This window comes from Microcaecilia unicolor, chromosome 3, assembly GCF_901765095.1.
Source record: "Microcaecilia unicolor chromosome 3, aMicUni1.1, whole genome shotgun sequence".
Taxonomy (NCBI): Eukaryota; Metazoa; Chordata; class Amphibia; order Gymnophiona; family Siphonopidae; genus Microcaecilia; species Microcaecilia unicolor.
In genome coordinates this window covers 426,607,727-426,627,123 of record NC_044033.1, presented here as the reverse complement: position 1 = coordinate 426,627,123, position 19,397 = coordinate 426,607,727, and the positions used below count along the sequence as shown (strand labels likewise).

At 41.1% G+C, this 19,397-nt stretch overlaps 1 protein-coding gene across 1 annotated transcript in view; it reads right to left on the bottom strand.

Annotated features, from left to right (window-relative positions):
• Nucleotides 1-19,397, bottom strand: part of NBAS (NBAS subunit of NRZ tethering complex) — an 892,343-nt gene that overhangs the window by 863,072 nt on the left and 9,874 nt on the right. Inside the window, exons 2-4 of the mRNA XM_030198850.1 lie at nucleotides 19,230-19,284; nucleotides 9,605-9,641; nucleotides 1,035-1,112 (exon numbers count right to left, since the gene is read on the bottom strand). Of these exons, the coding sequence (XP_030054710.1) occupies nucleotides 1,035-1,112; nucleotides 9,605-9,641; nucleotides 19,230-19,284 (170 nt within the window). The remainder of the gene's footprint in view (nucleotides 1-1,034; nucleotides 1,113-9,604; nucleotides 9,642-19,229; nucleotides 19,285-19,397) is intronic.

Sequence of the window (19,397 nt, the reverse complement as noted above, 5' to 3'; positions counted from 1 at the left end):
TCTCCCTCATGACATAAAAACAATCATGTAAGAAAAAAATGAAGATAATTCTAAAAAATGCTGTATTTTAGTTTATGATGCAATTCCCTTGAATATGAGTTTCCATCAAAAAAAAATAATAGGATCTGATAAGCAAGGGAATGAAGCTGCCTGCCCAACCACTGCTCTAAAAGGAATTTCTAATTACTATTGTTTATCACCACAGAAGTATCAGTCATCCAGGATCATTTCTGCATGTGAGAGACCCTATTGCTTTATCATAAGGAAACTCCATGAACTAGTTGTCACCATAACTGCCTTATTCTAAAAAGGTTATGCTCCTAAATGTACACTCCTAAATTACGACTGTAATCTAAGCTCCTAAATTTATGCTCCTAGTTTAGGGCCTATTACACTCACAGATTCAGCATACATTTAGGAGCATAACCTTTAGGCCCAATATGGGTAACGCGTGAAAAATTATTAGCATCTGCTCACTTAGGACTTAGCAACGATGCATAAATAAGGAAGAGAAGGGTAAAGGTCTTACTGGGTAATTTCACCTTAAGGAGTGGAAAGTGTTACAACAGCATATAAAATTAAAATAGTAGCAGTAGCTATAATAATATCAGTATTACTCAATGGAGCAATTTATGTACTAAATTTTTGTTGTAGTTCATAGTTCAAATTTTCTTTGATATACTGCCTAGCTGAACGAGTATCTAAGCAATTAATAACTGGGTTAAGACAGTGCAAAAGAAAGACAAGAGGTGGCCTAAGCTACAGTTTTCAATATTGAACAGCATATTCCCTCATTTCCTACAGAGGCAAAAGCATTATCTATTTAAACAAATATTTTGTAATTTATACTAATGAATTCTTGCTCGACAGCCAAGAATGTCTACAACAGTCAGCCAAAAGAGAAATGACAACAGATATTAAGTTGGCTTTTCAATCTGCTTTCATCCCAACTAAATAAAAGAATATGTGGGGAAAAAAGGCTCTAGTGAAAACAAGTCAGCACAGAAAATCTGAATAATAAATGTAAGGATTACCTTGCGAGGACTAGATGCCAGTTGATCTGCTTACTAACCAGACGAACAAATCCAAGAGGTAGTGAAAATTTAGCAGGGCTGGATAAAAAAAAAAAAAAGCCATACATTAAAAAATTACATGAACCGCACAACCTAGTTCACGTACAGACTGTTCATACAGAAGCCAATATTAACAATATTTGACAGAACAAATAGGTGGCAACACAAACACATCACAGTCGTACATTTTTTCATGCAAAATTCTACCTGCAGCACCAAAGCCCCGCACAAAGACTTCTCATACTTTTTTCCTGCAGTTTTCAAAGAGAAGCACTCATACTAGCTGTTTGAGGAAAACACCAAGCAAAATATTTTTAAAAAACCTGATTTCTAAATTTACGCCCTATTTTCAGCCAAAATTAGCGGTAGTAATCCCAATGCGGGCTTACCGCTCACTACACAGGAAGTACCGCTGGGCTGCTGTGGTAGCTGGCAGTACTTCCCACTCCTAGTGCGCCGTCATTTCTGGTGCTACAAAAATTGTTATTTTTTTGTAGTGCCAGAGTGTACCTGGCGGTAATTGGGCAGTGTCGCGTGCTGCCCGGTAACCGCCAGGTTTATGTGGGAGCCCTTACCACCACCTCAATGGGTGGCGGTAAGGGCTCCCCCACGAAATGGCCGTGCGGAAAGTGCTTTACTTGCTACATAGCTATTTCCTGCAGGAAAGCGAGACTTCCCTTTTACCAGCTGCTAGGAAAGCAAGACTTCCCTTTTACCAGCTGCAGTAAAAGGGGTCCTCGATGCGTGTGTAAAACCCCTTTTGCCGCAGCTTGGTAAAAGGGGCCCTATGTTTTCAGCTGAAAATTCATCTTAATTTGGGAGATTAAAATTGTGCTTATAAATTTAGGCCTGCTATTCATTTTCTTAAACTTATACGCCTTATGTCTGAGCCCAGTGCTAAGTTTTTTTCTCTTTCCTAAAGCCACCCGTTTCCACCCATTTTTTTTATGCTCCTAAATTTAGTTAAGTGAAATTTTGAGTATAAGTTTAGACACTTGTTCTCAACAAATTTTCAGAGGACAATTTATGAATCTCTCTCTCAAAGGGGCCCTTTTACTAAAGCTTACAGTATGCTAATGGACATTGGTGCGCGCTAAATGCTGCACATCCTATTTTATGCCTATGAATCAAATGGTACTTAGCGCATGCTAATGTCCATTAGTGCATGCTAGCTTAGTAAAATGGCCACCATTAGGAGCATAAGGGAGGGAATTTATCAAGCAACATTAGGGCCTTAACAAGCGCTAAATGGTAAGCGACCCATTTTATACCTACGGGCTTCTTAGCATTTAGCACGCATTATTTTCCTTAATGCTCATTAAGGCCCTAACACTGCTTGAGCAATAGGACTATTAACCTCCCGAGACAAAAATTGCATCTCTGAACTCATCAATGTGAAAATACCATGGCTGCAATGACCCTGCAGTGGCATGGAGAAACTGGATAAGCAAAAAAGAGAGTGAAGTGGATTCTGTCTAGAAGGAGGGGAGCAAAAACACTAACCCCCCACCCCACCCCCCCCAGTTTACTAAGCCGTGCTAGCGGCTGCCGCATGACAATGCCAGCACAACCCATTCAAAGTGAGTGGGCTGTGTCGGCATTAGCGTGCGGCTTAGTAAACAGGAGGGGTTAGGCATTACACAAAAATTCACACAATTCTTAACAGATAGGTAATTTTATAAATCCTATTTTTGCTAATTTTAGGGGTTTTCCCCCCCTCTTCCTCTTTTTTTACAACCTGGACCCAGCAGCAGCTCGTCTATCCAGTCCCAAGACCTAAATTAGCAGTGGCAGCTCTAGCACTCTGCCCCAGCAACTCCACCCAGACCCATTCCAGACTCTGGCAGCAGCTCTATTGTGCACAAAACTATAAGAGCTACTGTGCCTGTCCTATACAGTTGATCCCTGGATGCAGGTCTCCATCTACCTGGGTCTTAACCTCAGCAGCACATGCTGGTTTAGACTTTAATATTTAACTCAGGCTTGGGAAGAGCATATGCCGAGCAAAATAGAGGCAAGTGTTAGGTATAATTATCTGGCAACTACAAATGTAAATTATTTTGTAATACTGTTAGTGCTCCTCAGTCTACCAAATCATAAGGTTCAAAAATCTAAAAAAAAAAAAAAACCCAGAAAATTTAAGAAGGAAAAACATCCAAATCACCTTAAGATAATAGCAGCGTCAGTGGCTCTGACCTTAAAAGCACATTTCCTCCACAACAGACCTGCAGAAAGACTTTGCTACTGAATTCAGTGTTACTTTTGTCCTGCTGCTGTTATAATAGCCTAAGAGGAGCTGTTATCTAAATTACAGTGTTAGCTGCATTTTTTTTTTGCCCGTTTCAAAGCATCTGCTATACTTTGAAAACAACAAAGTGCCTTTGCCATTGCTCTAGTAGCACATCCAAGTTAGCCGTCAGCACCTCGCAGCATTTCACAAACACACATAATATCACTGATCATTACTACAAGAAAGAAGATGTCAAACTACCAAAGTGCATTTGTGACTTCAGTAGAAAACCTCAGGCTGTTTGCGCTATCTAAAACAAGAGATCTGTGCAGCATAAAACAACCTGGAGCATATAAACACAGTCCCAAACAATGTGCACAAGTACACACAAAAAATTAAAAAAAAAAAAACAAAGACCCCTTTCCACATTATTGTACCTTTCAAGATTAAAAAAAAGTGTTGTTATTTATTGTGTGTAGTGTGGCTTGAACACTGCTCAAAGCATTAACTAGCCTTTATTAGCCTAAGCTGGAAAATCATCCTTATGCAATTTGATATGTCAAGTGCATTCAATGTGGTAGACCATAATTTGCTACTTGCACTAATGGACAACTTGGGTATAGGAAGGTCTGTCCTAAACTGGTTCCAAGGATTTTTAAAATGTAGACTCTATCAAGTCAAATCTCCTAATTGTATCCCCCCCCCCCCCCCAATGGGCTCCAAACTGCGGAGTTCCACAGGGATCTCTCCCCTTTCACCCATCTTATTCAATATTATGATGGCTCCCTTAGGAAAGGTGCTCAATGCCCATGGTTATAATAATTACATTTATGTGGATGAGATAAGCATCTATATCCCTTTCAAAGATTCTATTAAGAAGTGCTATCATCAAATCTGGTCTGGTCCTGATGGAGAATTGGGCCTCCACTTTTGAATAGAGAGAAAACAAAATGTCTGCTATTATCTAACTCTCACTGTGTCATAAACTGTCAAAACTTCACAACTGATAAAGATAGTTATTCAACATCCAAGTCCAAGCAGTCATCACAAAAACCTTTAAAGCAATGTGTAAACTAAAAAAGCAAAACAAAAACAAAAAAAAGCATCTGTTTCCTAATGATATGTTTAGAACCTTACGAACATTAGTATTATCACACTTCAATTATTGCAATGCCATTTATGCTGGCTGTAAGAAATCTTCCTTGAAAATACTGTGGACAGCTCTAAACAGTCTACAAGATTTGAAAGTGCAGCTCCTTTGCTTATAAAGTTATACTAGCTGCCAATCAAAGCATGTACATTTGTTTTCAAAACTCTATACGGCTTAACCCCTGAATATATGCAACCTCAGCTGCCTGCTCAAGTGTTTACCATGAGGGTCAGGTGTGTTACACTAGTTCAAAGGCCAGAGTAATGGTTGCAAACTGTGAATCAACGGGAGGACAGTCTTACATATGCCCTCTTTCTCATTCACTTTCTCTAAACAGAGGCAGGATGTTGGTCTGGATGAACCTACGACCTATTCGAGTTTGGGCTAATGCGTTCTAAAGCAGGGAAAGCACTTTGTCACACCACCCACCACAAGCTGCCCTGACTGGGATAATTCCCCGAAGACACTCAGCTACAGTCCTTATTCTGAAGGCTTTCTATTATCAATAACACCACAACAGCATCCATACACACAAAGTAGACAACTTCTACAGAGTATATCCACAACTTAATTTGTTTTTCTCATTTCCATCTTCCAAAATTCCAGACAGCAGATGTGCAGAGCAGCAGGACCCAAAACAAGTCCGAAACAACACAACTTATACCTATTTGTTCCACCACCCTTAGGATTCACCTTGAGCCAACAGATTTATTTTCCATTGAACATAACTAACTTTGTATGAACTTAGTGGATAACAGTGTGCTCAACTGGACAATGTTGGCACATTTAGACTGACTCTGGACTTCTGCATAAAGATAGCTCTGCCCTCATTATTCAAGATCTGTCTTTTAAATAGTAGTAATAAAAAATATCAAATACATTTTATAACATACCACTGCAATCCACAAAACAAAAGGAGCAAGTTCCCACATGCCATCTTTTTCTTTTGATCTAAGCACAGGTAAAAAGATTTTAAATGCTCACAGGTTTCAACCTAATACATGTTTAATGTGGGATATAATTGTCATAAATAAGTTAATAAATAAATAGTAAACTAAAACAGGCATCATGTTATGAGAATCAGGTGCTCAACATTCAGAGTTTCTAGGAGAAAAAAAATCTCTGCAAGAATATAACATGTGCTAAAGAGTCCCTATAACCAGCACCTCCAAATGACACACTGATTACGATTTATATTACTGCTCTACCTATGTAAAGTTATTCCGTTATTATACTTCCTCTGTGTACATCTGTATGCTGCACAAGCCGGTATGTTTGAAAATATAAGTGAGATTAAATAAAAATGCTACCAGCCATAAAAAACGACAGCATGGATGTGGCATCCCACCTCCTGCTTTCATGCAACCTCCTTGCTCAAACCCCTTCTCCCCCCCCCCCCAAGTTTCTCCTTCTATCCCCCTCCCACCCATGGCATCTCCTCTCTTCCTTCCTGAAACACCCCCCCCCCCTCAACAGACAGCATCTACTCCCTTTCTTAACCCTCCCCCAGAATCTGCCTTCAACTTCTTCTAAAAGTCAGCGGGCAGCAGCAGTGATTCACACACAAACATGCTGTCCTGTCGCCGGCCAAGGCATCGCTCGTCTCTCTACTGAAAGGCCCACCCTCTGACATAACTTTCTGCTTCCTCTGGGGCAGGCTGCAGTAGAGACACAATGCCGGGGCCAGCAGCAGGACAGCATGTGTGTGTGTATCGCTGCTGCTGTCCGCTGACTTTTAGAACAAATTGAAGGTAGACTTGGGGAGGGGGTCAAGAAAGGGAGGAGATGCTGCAGGGAGGGGGGGTCAGTCAAGAAAGAAAGGAGATGTTGTGGGCCCGTGGGAGAAGGGGGTCAGTCAAGAAAGTGAGGCAGGCCATGGTGGCCAAAACACAACTCTTGTCGAGTCATTGTATGTTTTAATAAACTTTTCATATTCTGCACATCACCTAGCTTCCACGTTTTTGTAACCTTCACTTTGTTTGGAGTATCTGAGATTCAGAATGCTAGGGGACATCGAGATAGTCTGTTCAATTGTTCAATTCGGCAATGAATTAATCAGTTAATGCACAGGGGAAAAAAAAAGTTTCATGCTTTTACAGAAAATCCTGTTTGTCTATAAATCATTCAATAAAAGCTAAGGAGATCATTTACTTAAGGTTTGCATACGCCAATAGTATTAGTGTGTTTTTTTAGCTTGCTGGTTGCAGAGCTCAGGAAGATGGGGCTATCTTAGTACATTTACGCTGATGTGAAAATAATTTTTGCACTGCATGCAAATCTCTCTCATGAATATTCCTTGTGGATATCCTGAAAACCGGACTGGCTGGGGAGCACCCGGGACAGTTTTGGGAAACAAGAAAATTTCCAAATTAATCGTAAATCTAAATATGATGGAAATTAATGAATCCACTTCTGAGACTATTTCATTGGCTTCCTGTAGCTGCCAAAATGGAATTTAAAATTTTATGTTTGTTTTTAAATAATTATATGGAAACGTCCTTCTTAATTTTTATCTCTGAAACAGGTTCAATTTGATATCTCTTCCAAAAGGTTAATTCATGTTAACAAGATTTTTTTTTTTTAAGTTGAACTTCCAGGTTTATGGAATTCACTTCCTGTGGAGATCAGATTAGAATAAAATTATATGAAATTTTGGATATCTGTAAAAACTTGGCTATTCACTAAGGGCCAAATTCTATAAATGGCGCCTTAAAAATCAACACCGAAAAACCACGCGCTTAGTGCAATTCTATAAACTACACCTAACGTTAGGCGTAGTTTATAGAATATGCTTAGCAGCTGTTCTTGCGACAAAAAGTTAGGCACATCCATTTAGACCACCTAAAACCAGGCCCAAATACCTGCGCCTAGAAATGCCCATTACTCACCCATTCCATGCCCCCTTTTTAGCTGCACGCATTAGAATTTGCACGTACCATGTTCTAGAATATGCCTAGAAAGTTGTGTGCGTAAATTCTAATTAAAGCCAATTAGTGTTGCTAATTGGTTGTTAATTACCAATTAGCTTGTTAATCAATTAAGTTGAGCTCACAATTTGGCCGTGCAGACAAATTTGTGCGCACAACTTAAGGAACCATTTATAGAATTTGGGGGTAAGTATCTTGATTAGATCTGGGGATGTTTTACTGGTTTCTTGTAAAACAATTGTTTCTTATGCTCAACTATGATTTTAGTCATTGTATATTGCATAATGAGAAACTAACTCCCCTGTTTACTAAGCTGTGCTAGCAGATGCCACGTGGCAATGCTGACACAGCCCATTCAAAGTGAATGGGTTGTGTAAGCATTAGCGCACAGAACAGGCAGGTAAGTAGCTTGGCTTCCATGACTGTAAAGCATCCTGAGTTTAGGGTTCAGATAGAATAGAAAAAAAAAAGAACTTATTTTTATTATTATTTCAGTTTCATACTTTTTGCTTTCCCCATTCCATCGCCTCACTCTCCTCTATGCTGCTTCTTTTCCATGTATCCAAGTGAACTAAAATTGTATCCACATTACTTTACTCTTTAAAACAGACACTATTCACTACTGTATTTCTTTGCAAAAAAGGCAACATAATTGACTTGCCAATCACATTGAAGAGTTTTAAGCTCGGGATACCATGTTTCTGCTTAGTTTCCTTTAATCCAGCTGCTCATCAATTTTTCTAATTAAGGGGCTGATGCAGAAAGCTACTGCAGGCCTAACCACACATACCATACAATGCAGGGAGAGATTAAGCACAGGTGTGAACTCTCACAGAATACATGGCCACACATCGTATTAAAATACTAGTGACCCACTGAATATACTGAAGCAATGCAGAGAGATAAACAGGGGCTTTTGATTCATGGTTACCATGAAAAGTTTTTCACCAGGTCTGGGCCAGCAAACAAGGATTCTCAGAGAGGATTTCATGACAGTTTTTGAGATTTAACTGCCAAGGTTCAAAGGCAGACGAAGAGTAACAGACACGTGTGCATGTCTGAAGAAAACGGAACTTTAGAACACACATTGGCGCCTGTTCTTCTGCACCTAAATTTTATGTGGGCAATTTTTGTGAGGCTCATATTTTGTGAGGCTCATATTTTGGCACAGAAAAACAAGGGCCAATGCATGCACACAGTTTCAATTTTTCCTTGCACATGCACACAAGAAACCACACTTACCGTGAACTCTTTGGGCGTGTGTCCAGCATGCACCCTCCCCCCCAATTAGCCACAAGTTTTCCATGTATAAAATTTGCCAGCTATCAGCTTCTTACACAGCAAGGTATTGCTCTCATGGTAGAAGCCACGTGCTCAGACATACACATGTAGCTCTACCATAAGCCTTTCTGCATTGAACCCCTAAGGTGAATAGTTTGAAAATGAGATAAGCAAGACTGGGGGGGGAGGAGTGATAAAATAAGTATGCAGTAAAGCCAAGCACCAACACTTGCAAATTTTTAGCTCCCCAATGCAATAAGCAAATAACATACAAAAATATCACTATATTAAGCAGCATGAGCCATCAGAAAAAAACAGCATATATTGCCACAGTAATAAGTGGCAGTTTGCTCCATCAAGAGTAAAATATTTCCCTTCCTGTCAGTGTGTGAGTGGGGATTGGCTCCAGGGAGACATTAGGAGAAAAAAAAAAAAAAACACTCACTGGACTTCATGTTCCCTTTCTGCCACCCCACCACCACCCCCCAAAAAAAAACCCTCGAGTGGACCCATCACTTTTCATGGTCTCTCTACACCCCTCCAACACCTAAAACAAAATCCATGCCAGTCTAGTGAACCCCAATACCTGTGCCCTGCAGACTCTCTTCACACACCTTAAATTTGAGAGGCAGGAGCAATACCCACTCGCTCCTGCCTGCATGCCATCATCTTACAAAATTGGAGCACCTGAGCAAGCATGGGGATGCATTGCATGTAATCCGTTTCGCCAAAAAACTGGTGGCGCAGAGGCAGGAGTGAATGAGGTACGAACTGTAAGCTTTTGCTTATGCTGTGAAGGGTGACTTTGTGTAGCTTTTGCTTGTGTACAAACCCCCTTTCTGCACAGCATTAACCCTGCCAAAAGCCTGAACATGCTTTATTTCATCAGCCCCAGGGTTACCAAATATATTTGCATTTTAGATGTTCACTAGGAGAAACCCACCTGTACCAGATATACTGCAATATGAACGATGCTGGGCCTATAAAAGAAAAAATTAAAATTAGTTAGGACCTTCATCGGAACTTTTCAAAATTCATTCTGCGTAAATATCAGAGAGACAGCATTTGCAATGTAAAGTCATCACAACTATACACCAAGAACTCTTGTGTCTGTTGATTAAACAGATAATTCCTTCCCATAAAAAAAAAAATCAGAATACTCCTCAAAAGCACTTATTTGTTGCATTTGTATCCCACATTTTCCCACCTATTTGCAGGCTCAATGTGGCTTACATGGAGAGGCATAATCGAACAGCACCGGCCATCTTTGGGCCCGGCGCCATAAGCGGGCGGAGCCAAGCATATTTTCGAAATACGCTTGGCGCCGGCCAAATCGCTCACCGGGTTTACAACAGGATCGCCAGCAGATCGCCGGGTTTATATGAGATGGCCGGCTTAGGTTTTCAGCCATAATGGAAACCGGGCCCAGCCATCTCAAACCCGGTGAAATGCAAGGCATTTGGGCGTGGGAGGAGCCAGCATTTGTAGTGCACTGGCCCCCCCCTGACATGCCAGGACACCAAACCGGGCACCCTAGGGGGCACTTACAAAAATTAAAAAAAAAAAAAAAAATAGCTTCCAGGTGCATAGCACCCTTACCTTGTGTGCTTAGCCCCCCAAATCCCCCCCCCCCCAAAAAAAACCCACGTCACAACTCTACACCATTACCATAGCCCTAAGGGGTGAAGGGGAGCACCTACATGTGGGTACAGTGGGTTTTGGGGGGTTTTGGAGGGCTCTACATTAACCACCACAAGTGTAACAGGTGGGGGGGGATGGGCCTGGGTCCACCTGCCTCAAGTGCACTGCACCCAATAAAAACTGCTCCAGGGACCTGCATACTGCTGTCAAGCAGCTGGGTATGACATTTCCGGCTGGCATACACGCTGGCAAAAAAAATGTTTTGTTTTGTTTTTTTGGGTGGGAGGGGGTTGGTGACCACTGAGAGAGTAAGGGGAGGTGATCCCCGCTTCCCTCCAGTGGTCATCTAGTCAGCTGGGGCACTTTTTCCAGACTTGGTCCTAAAAATAAATGGACCAAGTCCGGCCGGCGGCCTTTTTCCATTATTAGCCGAAGCTGGCCATCTCGTACCCACGCCCCTGCCCTGCCCCTCGTCCTGCCTTCACTACCCTACCAACACGCCCCCCTTGAAGGTTGGCCGGCGCCGCGACGGAACAGCAGTTGAAGCCGGCCAAAATCGGCTTTCAATAATACCAATTTGGCCGGGATCAGGAGATCGTCGGCAATCTCCAAATTTGTGTTGAAAGATCACCAGCGATCCCTTTCGAAAATAAGCCTGATAGTGCAGTGGTGGCAGTCGCCAATACCGGCATGAACAAGTGAGCTTATGACAGACTAATAATCAGAATTGATAGACATATTGGGGGTCAAGGGGATGAGTAGGTTATGTCCAATATGAACATTTATATAGTTGTGTTAAGGGTTAGGCATTTAGGTTGAGTCATTTTGAGTATGCCTTTTTGAACAGGTAAGTCTTTAGGAGTTTCCGGAAGATTAGGTGGTCACATGTTGTTTTCACAGCGATCGGAAGCGCATTCCATAGTTGTGTGCTTATATAAGAGAAGCTGGATGCATAGGTTGATTTGTATTTAAGTCCTTTGCAGCTTGGGTAGTGGAGATTTAGGTACGTTTGTATTGATTTTGTTGTGTTTCTGGCTGGTAGGTCTATGAGGTTTATCATGTATCCCGGGGCATTGCCGTAGATGATCTTGTGAACCAAGGTGCAGATTTTGAATGCAATACATTCTTTGATTGGGAGCCGGTGTAGTTTTTCTCGTAAAGGTTTGGCGCTTTCGAATCTTGTTTTTCCGAATATAAGCCTAGCTGCTGTGTTTTGAGCAGTTTGGAGTTTCTTTATGATTTGTTCTTTACGTCCCGCATAGATTCCGTTGCAGTAATCTAGATGGCTTAGTACCATGGATTGTACTAAGTTGCGAAATATTTCCCTCGGGAAGAAAGGTTTCACTCGTTTGAGCTTCCACAATGAGTTAAACATTTTCTTTGTTGTGGCTTTCACTTGGCTTTCCAGTGTGAGATTTCGGTCAATTGTAACTCCGAGAATTTTCAGGCTGTCTGAGATAGGGAGGGTGTGATCTGGAGTGGTTATGTTGGTGGGTTTCATTGTGTTATATTGAGATGTGAGGATGAGACAGTGCGTTTTTTCTGTGTTGAGTTTTAGTTGAAATGTATTTGCCCAAGAGTTCATGATGTTCAAGCTGAGTTCGATTTCTTTGGCGATTTTCGGTAGATTATTTTTGTAAGGGATGTACAATGTGACGTCGTCCGCATATATAAAAGGGTTAAGGCCTTGATTGGATAGGGACTTGGCTAGTGGGGTCATCATTAGGTTGAAAAGGAGCAGTGATAGTGGCGATCCTTGAGGTACCCTGCAGTCTATTTTCCATGGTGATAATATGGTCGATTTTGATTTCACTTGATAGGTTCTGGTCGTTAGGAAGCCCTTGATCCAGTTAAGTATACTTCCACCGATCCCAAAGTATTCTAGTATGTTATGGTTCACCATGTCGAACGCGCTAGACATGTCGAATTGTAGGAGAAGTATGCTTTTGCCTGTTGCAATTTCTTGTTTGAATTTGGCTAGGAGAGTAGTTAGTACGGTTTCGGTGCTGTGGCTGGAGCGGAATCCCGATTGTGATTCGTGTAGTATTGTGAAGTTGTTTGTGTAGTCAGTGAGTTGTTTGGTAACCACGCTTTCCATCAGTTTGACTACCAGTGGGATTGAAGCTACTGGGTGGTAGTTGGTGATATCATCTGTTTTTTTTCTTGGTATCTTTCAGTACTGGGGTGAGTAGGGTGTTGCCTTTTTCCTTAGGGAAAAGCCCATGTTGAAGCATGTAGTTTAAGTGGGATGTGAGGTCTGCTATGAAGCGGTGGGGAGCAGATTTTAATAGGTAACTAGGGCAAGTATCCAATTTACAGTGAGTCTTAGAGAACCTATTAAGCGCTTGATTGACTGTTTTGACAGTAAGGGGGGGGGGGTGAAACTTGTCCAAAGTCTGTCTGCTGGGTATTCGCCAGGGGTTGGGTCCAAACATTCAATGAAGTTTTCTATGCCTGTGATGTTCTGAGGTAGCGTGTTACATAGGTTTACAATTTTTTCATTGAAGTATTTGGTGAGTTTGTCTGCAGGTAGGATGTCTGTGTTGATTGCGGTGACCAAGGTGGTGTCTAATAGTTTGTTCACGAGTTGGTATAGTTTTTTGTGTCTTTGTAGTCAGGCTCTATTTTGGTTTTGTAATATAACCTTTTGGCATGTCTTGTTGCGTATTTGTATTTTCTTTGAGTTTGTTTCCATGCATTGAGTGTTTGTGTATCTTTTGCTTTTTTCCATGCTCGCTCGAGTTTCCTGGATTGCGTTTTTAGTTTTTTCAGTTCTTCATTGTACCATGGTATCGAGTTGTGCCTATGTGAGGTTCTTGTTTGTAAGGGTGCTATTTCATCTAGTATGTTTTTACATCTTATATCCCAGTCTGAGAGATAGTGTGTGGAGTCCGTTTGTGCTGTCCATTCATTGTTGTACATCTTTTGCCAGAATGTTTCCAGATCTATTTGGCCTCTTGTGCTGTAAGTTGTGCGTTCTTTTGGACGGTGTGAACCCTTTTTTCTCCATAGTAGGGATAGGTTTAGTTTATAGTGGTCTGACCATGGTGTGTTTGTCCATTTGATCTCTGATATTATTAGATTCTGGTCTGAGGATAGTTTGTGGGAGATAAGGTCTAGTGTGTGCCCTTTGATATGGGTTGCCTGAGTGTGTGGGCATTTGAGGTCCCATTGATGGGACCTCAAATGCCCATTATGTGGTCAGCATCAGGTAGTAATAACCTAAGTTCTGGATATTTTTTTTTTAATTTCCGAGAAACAAATGCATAAATTTTGTCCATACCAAACCATATTTAGACAAAATTAATCTAAGAGCCAGGGGTATTCCAGGGATGGGACAAAGTCATGTAAATAACAGCAATTTCAGCCACTATCCACACAAGCATATCTGTTTAGCTGGACTACAAAATAGTGATCGTAACTTTAAACTGATAATTTATCCATTTAAGATTAGGTGCGCCTATTCAGTAGTCTTACAAACAAAGAAGTTGGCTGAAAATGGTCTTTATGTTTAACTCTTTTTTATTATTGTCAACAACATAGATAACAGGTACAGTGTTCAAAGGAATCACAGGTACAAGAAAGGAAACCCTCATGCAACTAAAAAAATAAACACTTCCCATTGTTACATTCCACCCGGATTCCCGCAGGGTTCTGTCAATTGGTGCAGCTTTGTTACCTATAGCAGATACCCGTGTGGTTCATTATATAATCACATTATTACCCCAATTCCTCTCTTCCCTCTAAACCTCCAAGCCTCCCCTCCCACCCCCCACCCTACGTTGCCCCTAATCCCTTGGTTCCTGGTATTAAGTTGTCAATATCTACTGCCCTCTCAGAGTGAGGCATTAAAAGTTTAGCAATTGGCTCTGGGTGTTAGAAGGAAGTGTCTCTAAGAATGGGCTACATCTAGTTAGGAGTTGCTGAAGATCCGAATTCAGCTTCCCCTGACACATCCATCGCTCAAAACGTAATTGTGATACCATATGCATCCTCCACCTCTGGAGCGATGTCCATCCGGAGATAGCCAGTCCAAAAGAATAGTTTTCTTTGCTATTATGGTAGCTCGTTTCACAAATGCTATATAGCCTTTCGGTTTTGGATAGCCCAATCTGGGCTTGCCAAATAGTAGCAGTGGAGAGTAATGCAATGTGGTCGCCCATAACTGAGACACCTGCTTCAACAGGCTCTTCCAGAATTTCACCACACTCACACAGTGCCAAAACATGTGGCCCAAGGTCGCTCAGTCTCCCTCACATTTAGGGCACGCACCGTCTGCAGAGGCTCCCATATGAAACGCCCTACGTGGGGGGAATATGAAGCCCGAGGGCGAATCGATATTGTAATTCCCAATATGTCGACAGTAATGGCGCTTGATGTAAAGATAAGACATGGTCCTTAAACAGTTCTGGGGTAATGGTCACCATTAAGTCTCTCCCCCACTCTCCGGCATATTTTGCGTATTCCAGTTCTAGTTTAGTGTCTTTAATATGCATGTGGTGGTATGTCAGGGTACCTTTTGCTGACAGTTTAGCAAAAAGGCCTCAGCTAATTCCACCTGTACATCCTCTGTCAAGTCCTCCCACTGTAAGCTGGTCATGTAATGTTGTAGTTGCCAATAATGGAAGGAATCGTCAGGCGTCATCAGCTGTAGCCCTTGAAGCTCTGTGAAGGATTTGAGTCTCCCCTCTTCATGAAAATGGTCTTTAAAAAAAAGTGGCCAAATAAGTTAGCCACATCTCTTTGAGCAGCAACTATGCACTGAATATAAACCGTGCTATTTTTACTGGCAAGAATACAGAAAGAGATAACACAATGGCAAGCACATGTCCTTATATCAACACTTATAATCAGGGATATTCAGGCCAAGAATTTGTGTTTGTTGAAAAAAATCTAGAGTTTCAGAGATTCTCTCTGTTTTAGATTTAAAAATATTCCCCCCCCCCCCCCCCCCCGTGTCACTTCAAACTAATGATTAGTGCAGCAGCTTGAGAACCAGGGGAACCGGGTTCAATTCCCACTGCACCTCCTTAAGAACATAAGAATAGACATACTGGGTCAGACCACTGGTCCATCTAGCCCAATATCCTGCTTCCAACAGTGGCCTCCAGGTCACAAGTACCTGGCAGAAACCCAAATAGTAGCAACATTCCATGCTACCAATCCCAGGGCAAGCAGTGGCTTCCCCATGTCTGTCTCAATAACAGATTATGGACTTTTCCTACAGGAACTTGTCCAAACCTTTTTTAAACCCAGATATGCTAACCACCGTTACCACATCCTCCGGCAGCGAGTTCCGGAGCTTAACTATTCTTTTGAGTGAAAACATATTTCCATGTAATTTCATTGAGTGTCCCATGGTCTTTGTACTTTTTGAAAGAGTGAAAAGAGATTCACTTTTACCTGTTCCACTCCACTCAGGATTTTGTAGACCTCAATCATATCCCCTTCTCAACTGTCTCTTTTCCAAGCTGAAGAGGCCTAACCTCTTTAGCCTTTCCTCATGTGGGAAGAGTTCCATCTGGCTCTCGGCAAGTCACTTAACCATCTATTGCCACAGGTACAAAATAATATACCTGTACATAAAATGTAAACTGCTTTAATTGTAACCGCAGAAAGGTGGTGTTTCAAATGTAATTATTTATTGCATTTGTATCCCACATTTTCCCACCTATTTGCAGGCTCAATGTGGCTTACATAATAACCATGGTGGCGAGCGCCATTTCCGGTATAGCAGATACAGAATGACAATGCTGAGGTTCGTGTAAGATAAACACATCAGGGAATAAGGAGGAAGGGTTGAGTTGTGATCAATTCGAGTCTTAGTTTCATTGAGTTGTGAGATTGAGGCATTTAAGTTGGGTCATCAGGGTATGCCTTTTTGAGTAAGTTTTTAGTGATTTCCGAAAATTTGATAGGTTGTGAGTTGTTTTCAAGGTGTATGGTAGTGCATTCCATAGTTGCGTGCTTGTAAAGGAGAAGCTGGATGCATAGGTTGATTTGTATTTAATTCTTTTGCAGCTTGGGTAGTGTAGGTTTAGGTATGTGCGTGTTAATCTTGTGGTATTTCTGGCTGGAAGGTCAATGAGTTCTATCATGTATCCCAGGGTCTCACCATAGATGATTTTATGCAGGTAATCCATTCTTTGATCAGGAGCCAATGTAGTTTTTCGCGTAGGGGTTTGGCGCTTTCATATTTCATTTTTCCAAATATTAATCCCATCCCCTCCCTATTATATGCTAGTACTCTGAATTCATTTACTCTGTGCTTTGCACAAACTGACTTCCAATAACACAACCTTTTTTTTTTAACATAGATTAAGTTAGCACCTGGGGAAAACCTACACATACAAACAAATTCACAAAACAGCAACAAGCCATCTACAGGTCTAAACAAGTTGTTTTTCTATTTCAGCAATTTTATTTATCATGCAGTAAACTCTTAGGGTGTAGTATATGGTGAGAGTAAGGTGCTAGCACTGTGACATCAGTAATATGTAGGCAGCCTTAAGGAACAGTAAGTTACAAAGAGCTGAACAGGTAAAAAATAGTCTTTCATTCCCAGCTTCCATGACAATTTACCATACTAAAGGGCCAATGAAAGTGTGCTAAGCTTACCACAGTTTTTCCCTACTATTTTGTTATACTTTTTTTTTCCAATAAAAGGGATTTAGACCACTAAATATATGCATTAAAATGGCAGGAAAGTTGTTGTTTTTTTGTTTGTTTTTTTGCTCTTACCAGGCAACCTGCATGATAATTAAGCACATATAGAGGTGTATTTTCAAAGCACTTAGACTTACAAAGTTCCATAGTAATCTATGGAACTTTGTAAGTCTAAGTGCTTTGAAAATGAGCCCCATGGTCTCCTGTGACTCTAAGGCCACCAGGATTACAAAATCCAGCCGTATTCACAGAATCTCTGCAAAGGCAGGTAGGCAGGTGTAAACAGCTGCAGTGGCTTGTACCACCCTCTCCTCCCATGCAGATTGGAACTTCTGCAGGAGAACGTAGGCTGGTTTAAACCAGCTACAGTACCTTGCAACAGCCTCCCATTCACACTTGCTTAATCTTAATGCATAACAGCAGTGGAACTGAGCACTAAACTCCTACTTCTCTGCAGTCTGAGGCCATTATGTTACACTTTGGATGGTTTTGTCCCATATCTACACTACTGACTTGAAGTTGTAGTCCTGCTTCTCTTAGTGAAAGTAAAAGACCCAGACGCAATGAGATAAAACAAGGACATTTCAAAACTACTAAAGATTTTTAAATTTGGGCATCAACCATGTGGGGACTATGCCTGGTGTGCTTAGACAATTTCTAGGGATCAGTGGATCCCTCCAGGGAAATCATTTAACATCAGACGCAGATTTCAAACGGACTGTAAGACTGCCTTTGTAATTTATGCGATACTCTGTTCTTGTGAGACTGGCTGAACACAAAAGCACAAAAAGTAGAAAACCTTACTGCCCTTTTAGTGGAATATGGGTTACGTTTTAATCACACTATTGATAAATTTGAGATGGACAATTATTGAACATATTACACCCTTGTCATCCCATCAGAGACATTATAAACTTGAGTTATAAGTACTCTATATTCTGGGGGTTTACATGCTGAAATTGAGTGGCTGTCTCTTTAATTGCACAGCTGTAGTGCTGTCATGGGAATCACATGATTTAAGAAGCCATCACCATTTTTTTTTCAGCTTTCTGAATGGAGAAGAATATAGCAAACAGAGATGGTGTGATATTATTTAGATTTCCGTTCTTCCTGAAGCAGATCAATATGGTTAGGTTAAAAGGGAAATCATTAAGATAGATTACTTTCTGTCAAATAGTAGTAAAGATTTGATTACAGAATGAATTTTATTTTTGGAACACCAAGCAAGTTTTTGGATTGTGTATGAACACAAATATGGATTAAATGATGAGTTGTAGCCTATAAGGTCTCATGAACATATGAGCTAGTCATTTTGAAGTCCATTCACCATTATTTGTATTAATTTAAAATCTTTAGTTGTTTTGAACTGTCCTTACTGTTGATTGTTATAGTAGGGTCAAGTGAAAAGGTGTAGTACCATTGTTTTTGTATTCGTAATGAGATAAAGGCTGAAATCCCACACACACACCCCAACCTCAAATAACACAGGAATATCTAACAGTCCTAATACATTTATTTTATTTTTGTTACATTCGTACCCTGTGCTTTCCCACTCATGGCAGGCTCTATGCGGCAGGCAATGGAGGGTTAAGTGACTTGCCCAGAGCCTGTGCCGGGAATCGAACTCAGTTCCTCAGTTCCCCATGACCAAAGTCTACCACCCTAACCACTAGGCCACTCCTCCACATGACCACACAGCAGCACTAAGTTATTTTACAAGTAGTCCAAAAGGTACAGCCTAGCTAATCTACTTACCTCTTGTGCACTAAGTAGGTACTATCTTACAAATATTCATTCTGGAGAACCTGAAACCATGCCAGCTAAGCCAGGGTGCTATCAAAAACTAGATTGGGAACTCTGCAATATTAAGGTGCCAACCAAAGAGCAGCAATAAGACAGCTCCAATGACAGTGCAGCCTGCTCTCTTCCACAAAAGACTACAGAAGGAGATGCAAAAAAAATGAAAGGCTACATTTTTAAGTATTCTTATTGGAACCACAAAAGTCTGAAACTTAAAAACAAAAGAGCGATGGCTTATGATGGCCAAGGTTTCCAGCAGTTTTCTCCACAGCCAGTGGCAAAGCAAGCTATAAGCAGAGGAGTTAAGAAACGATAGCTACTCAAAACATTGGGCATAGCAAAGCAGAAGAAAACATCAGGCAAGGCAAATCCTACAGTATTATCCCTGGGAACTCATTACAGATATAGATATAAAACAATAGGTTTTCCATTTTCCATCAATATAACCTAATTTTATTTACCTGTAATTGCTTTTGTGATGATAGATGATGCACCATGCCTCCTGTAGCCTCGGGGCTGCAATTATAACAATACTATTATTCATCATGCAACAACAGAGCAGCATCAGATTCCCAGATATACTCAGTGAATGCAGTTCTGCTACTTGCTAGTCTCAAATGGGATTTTCA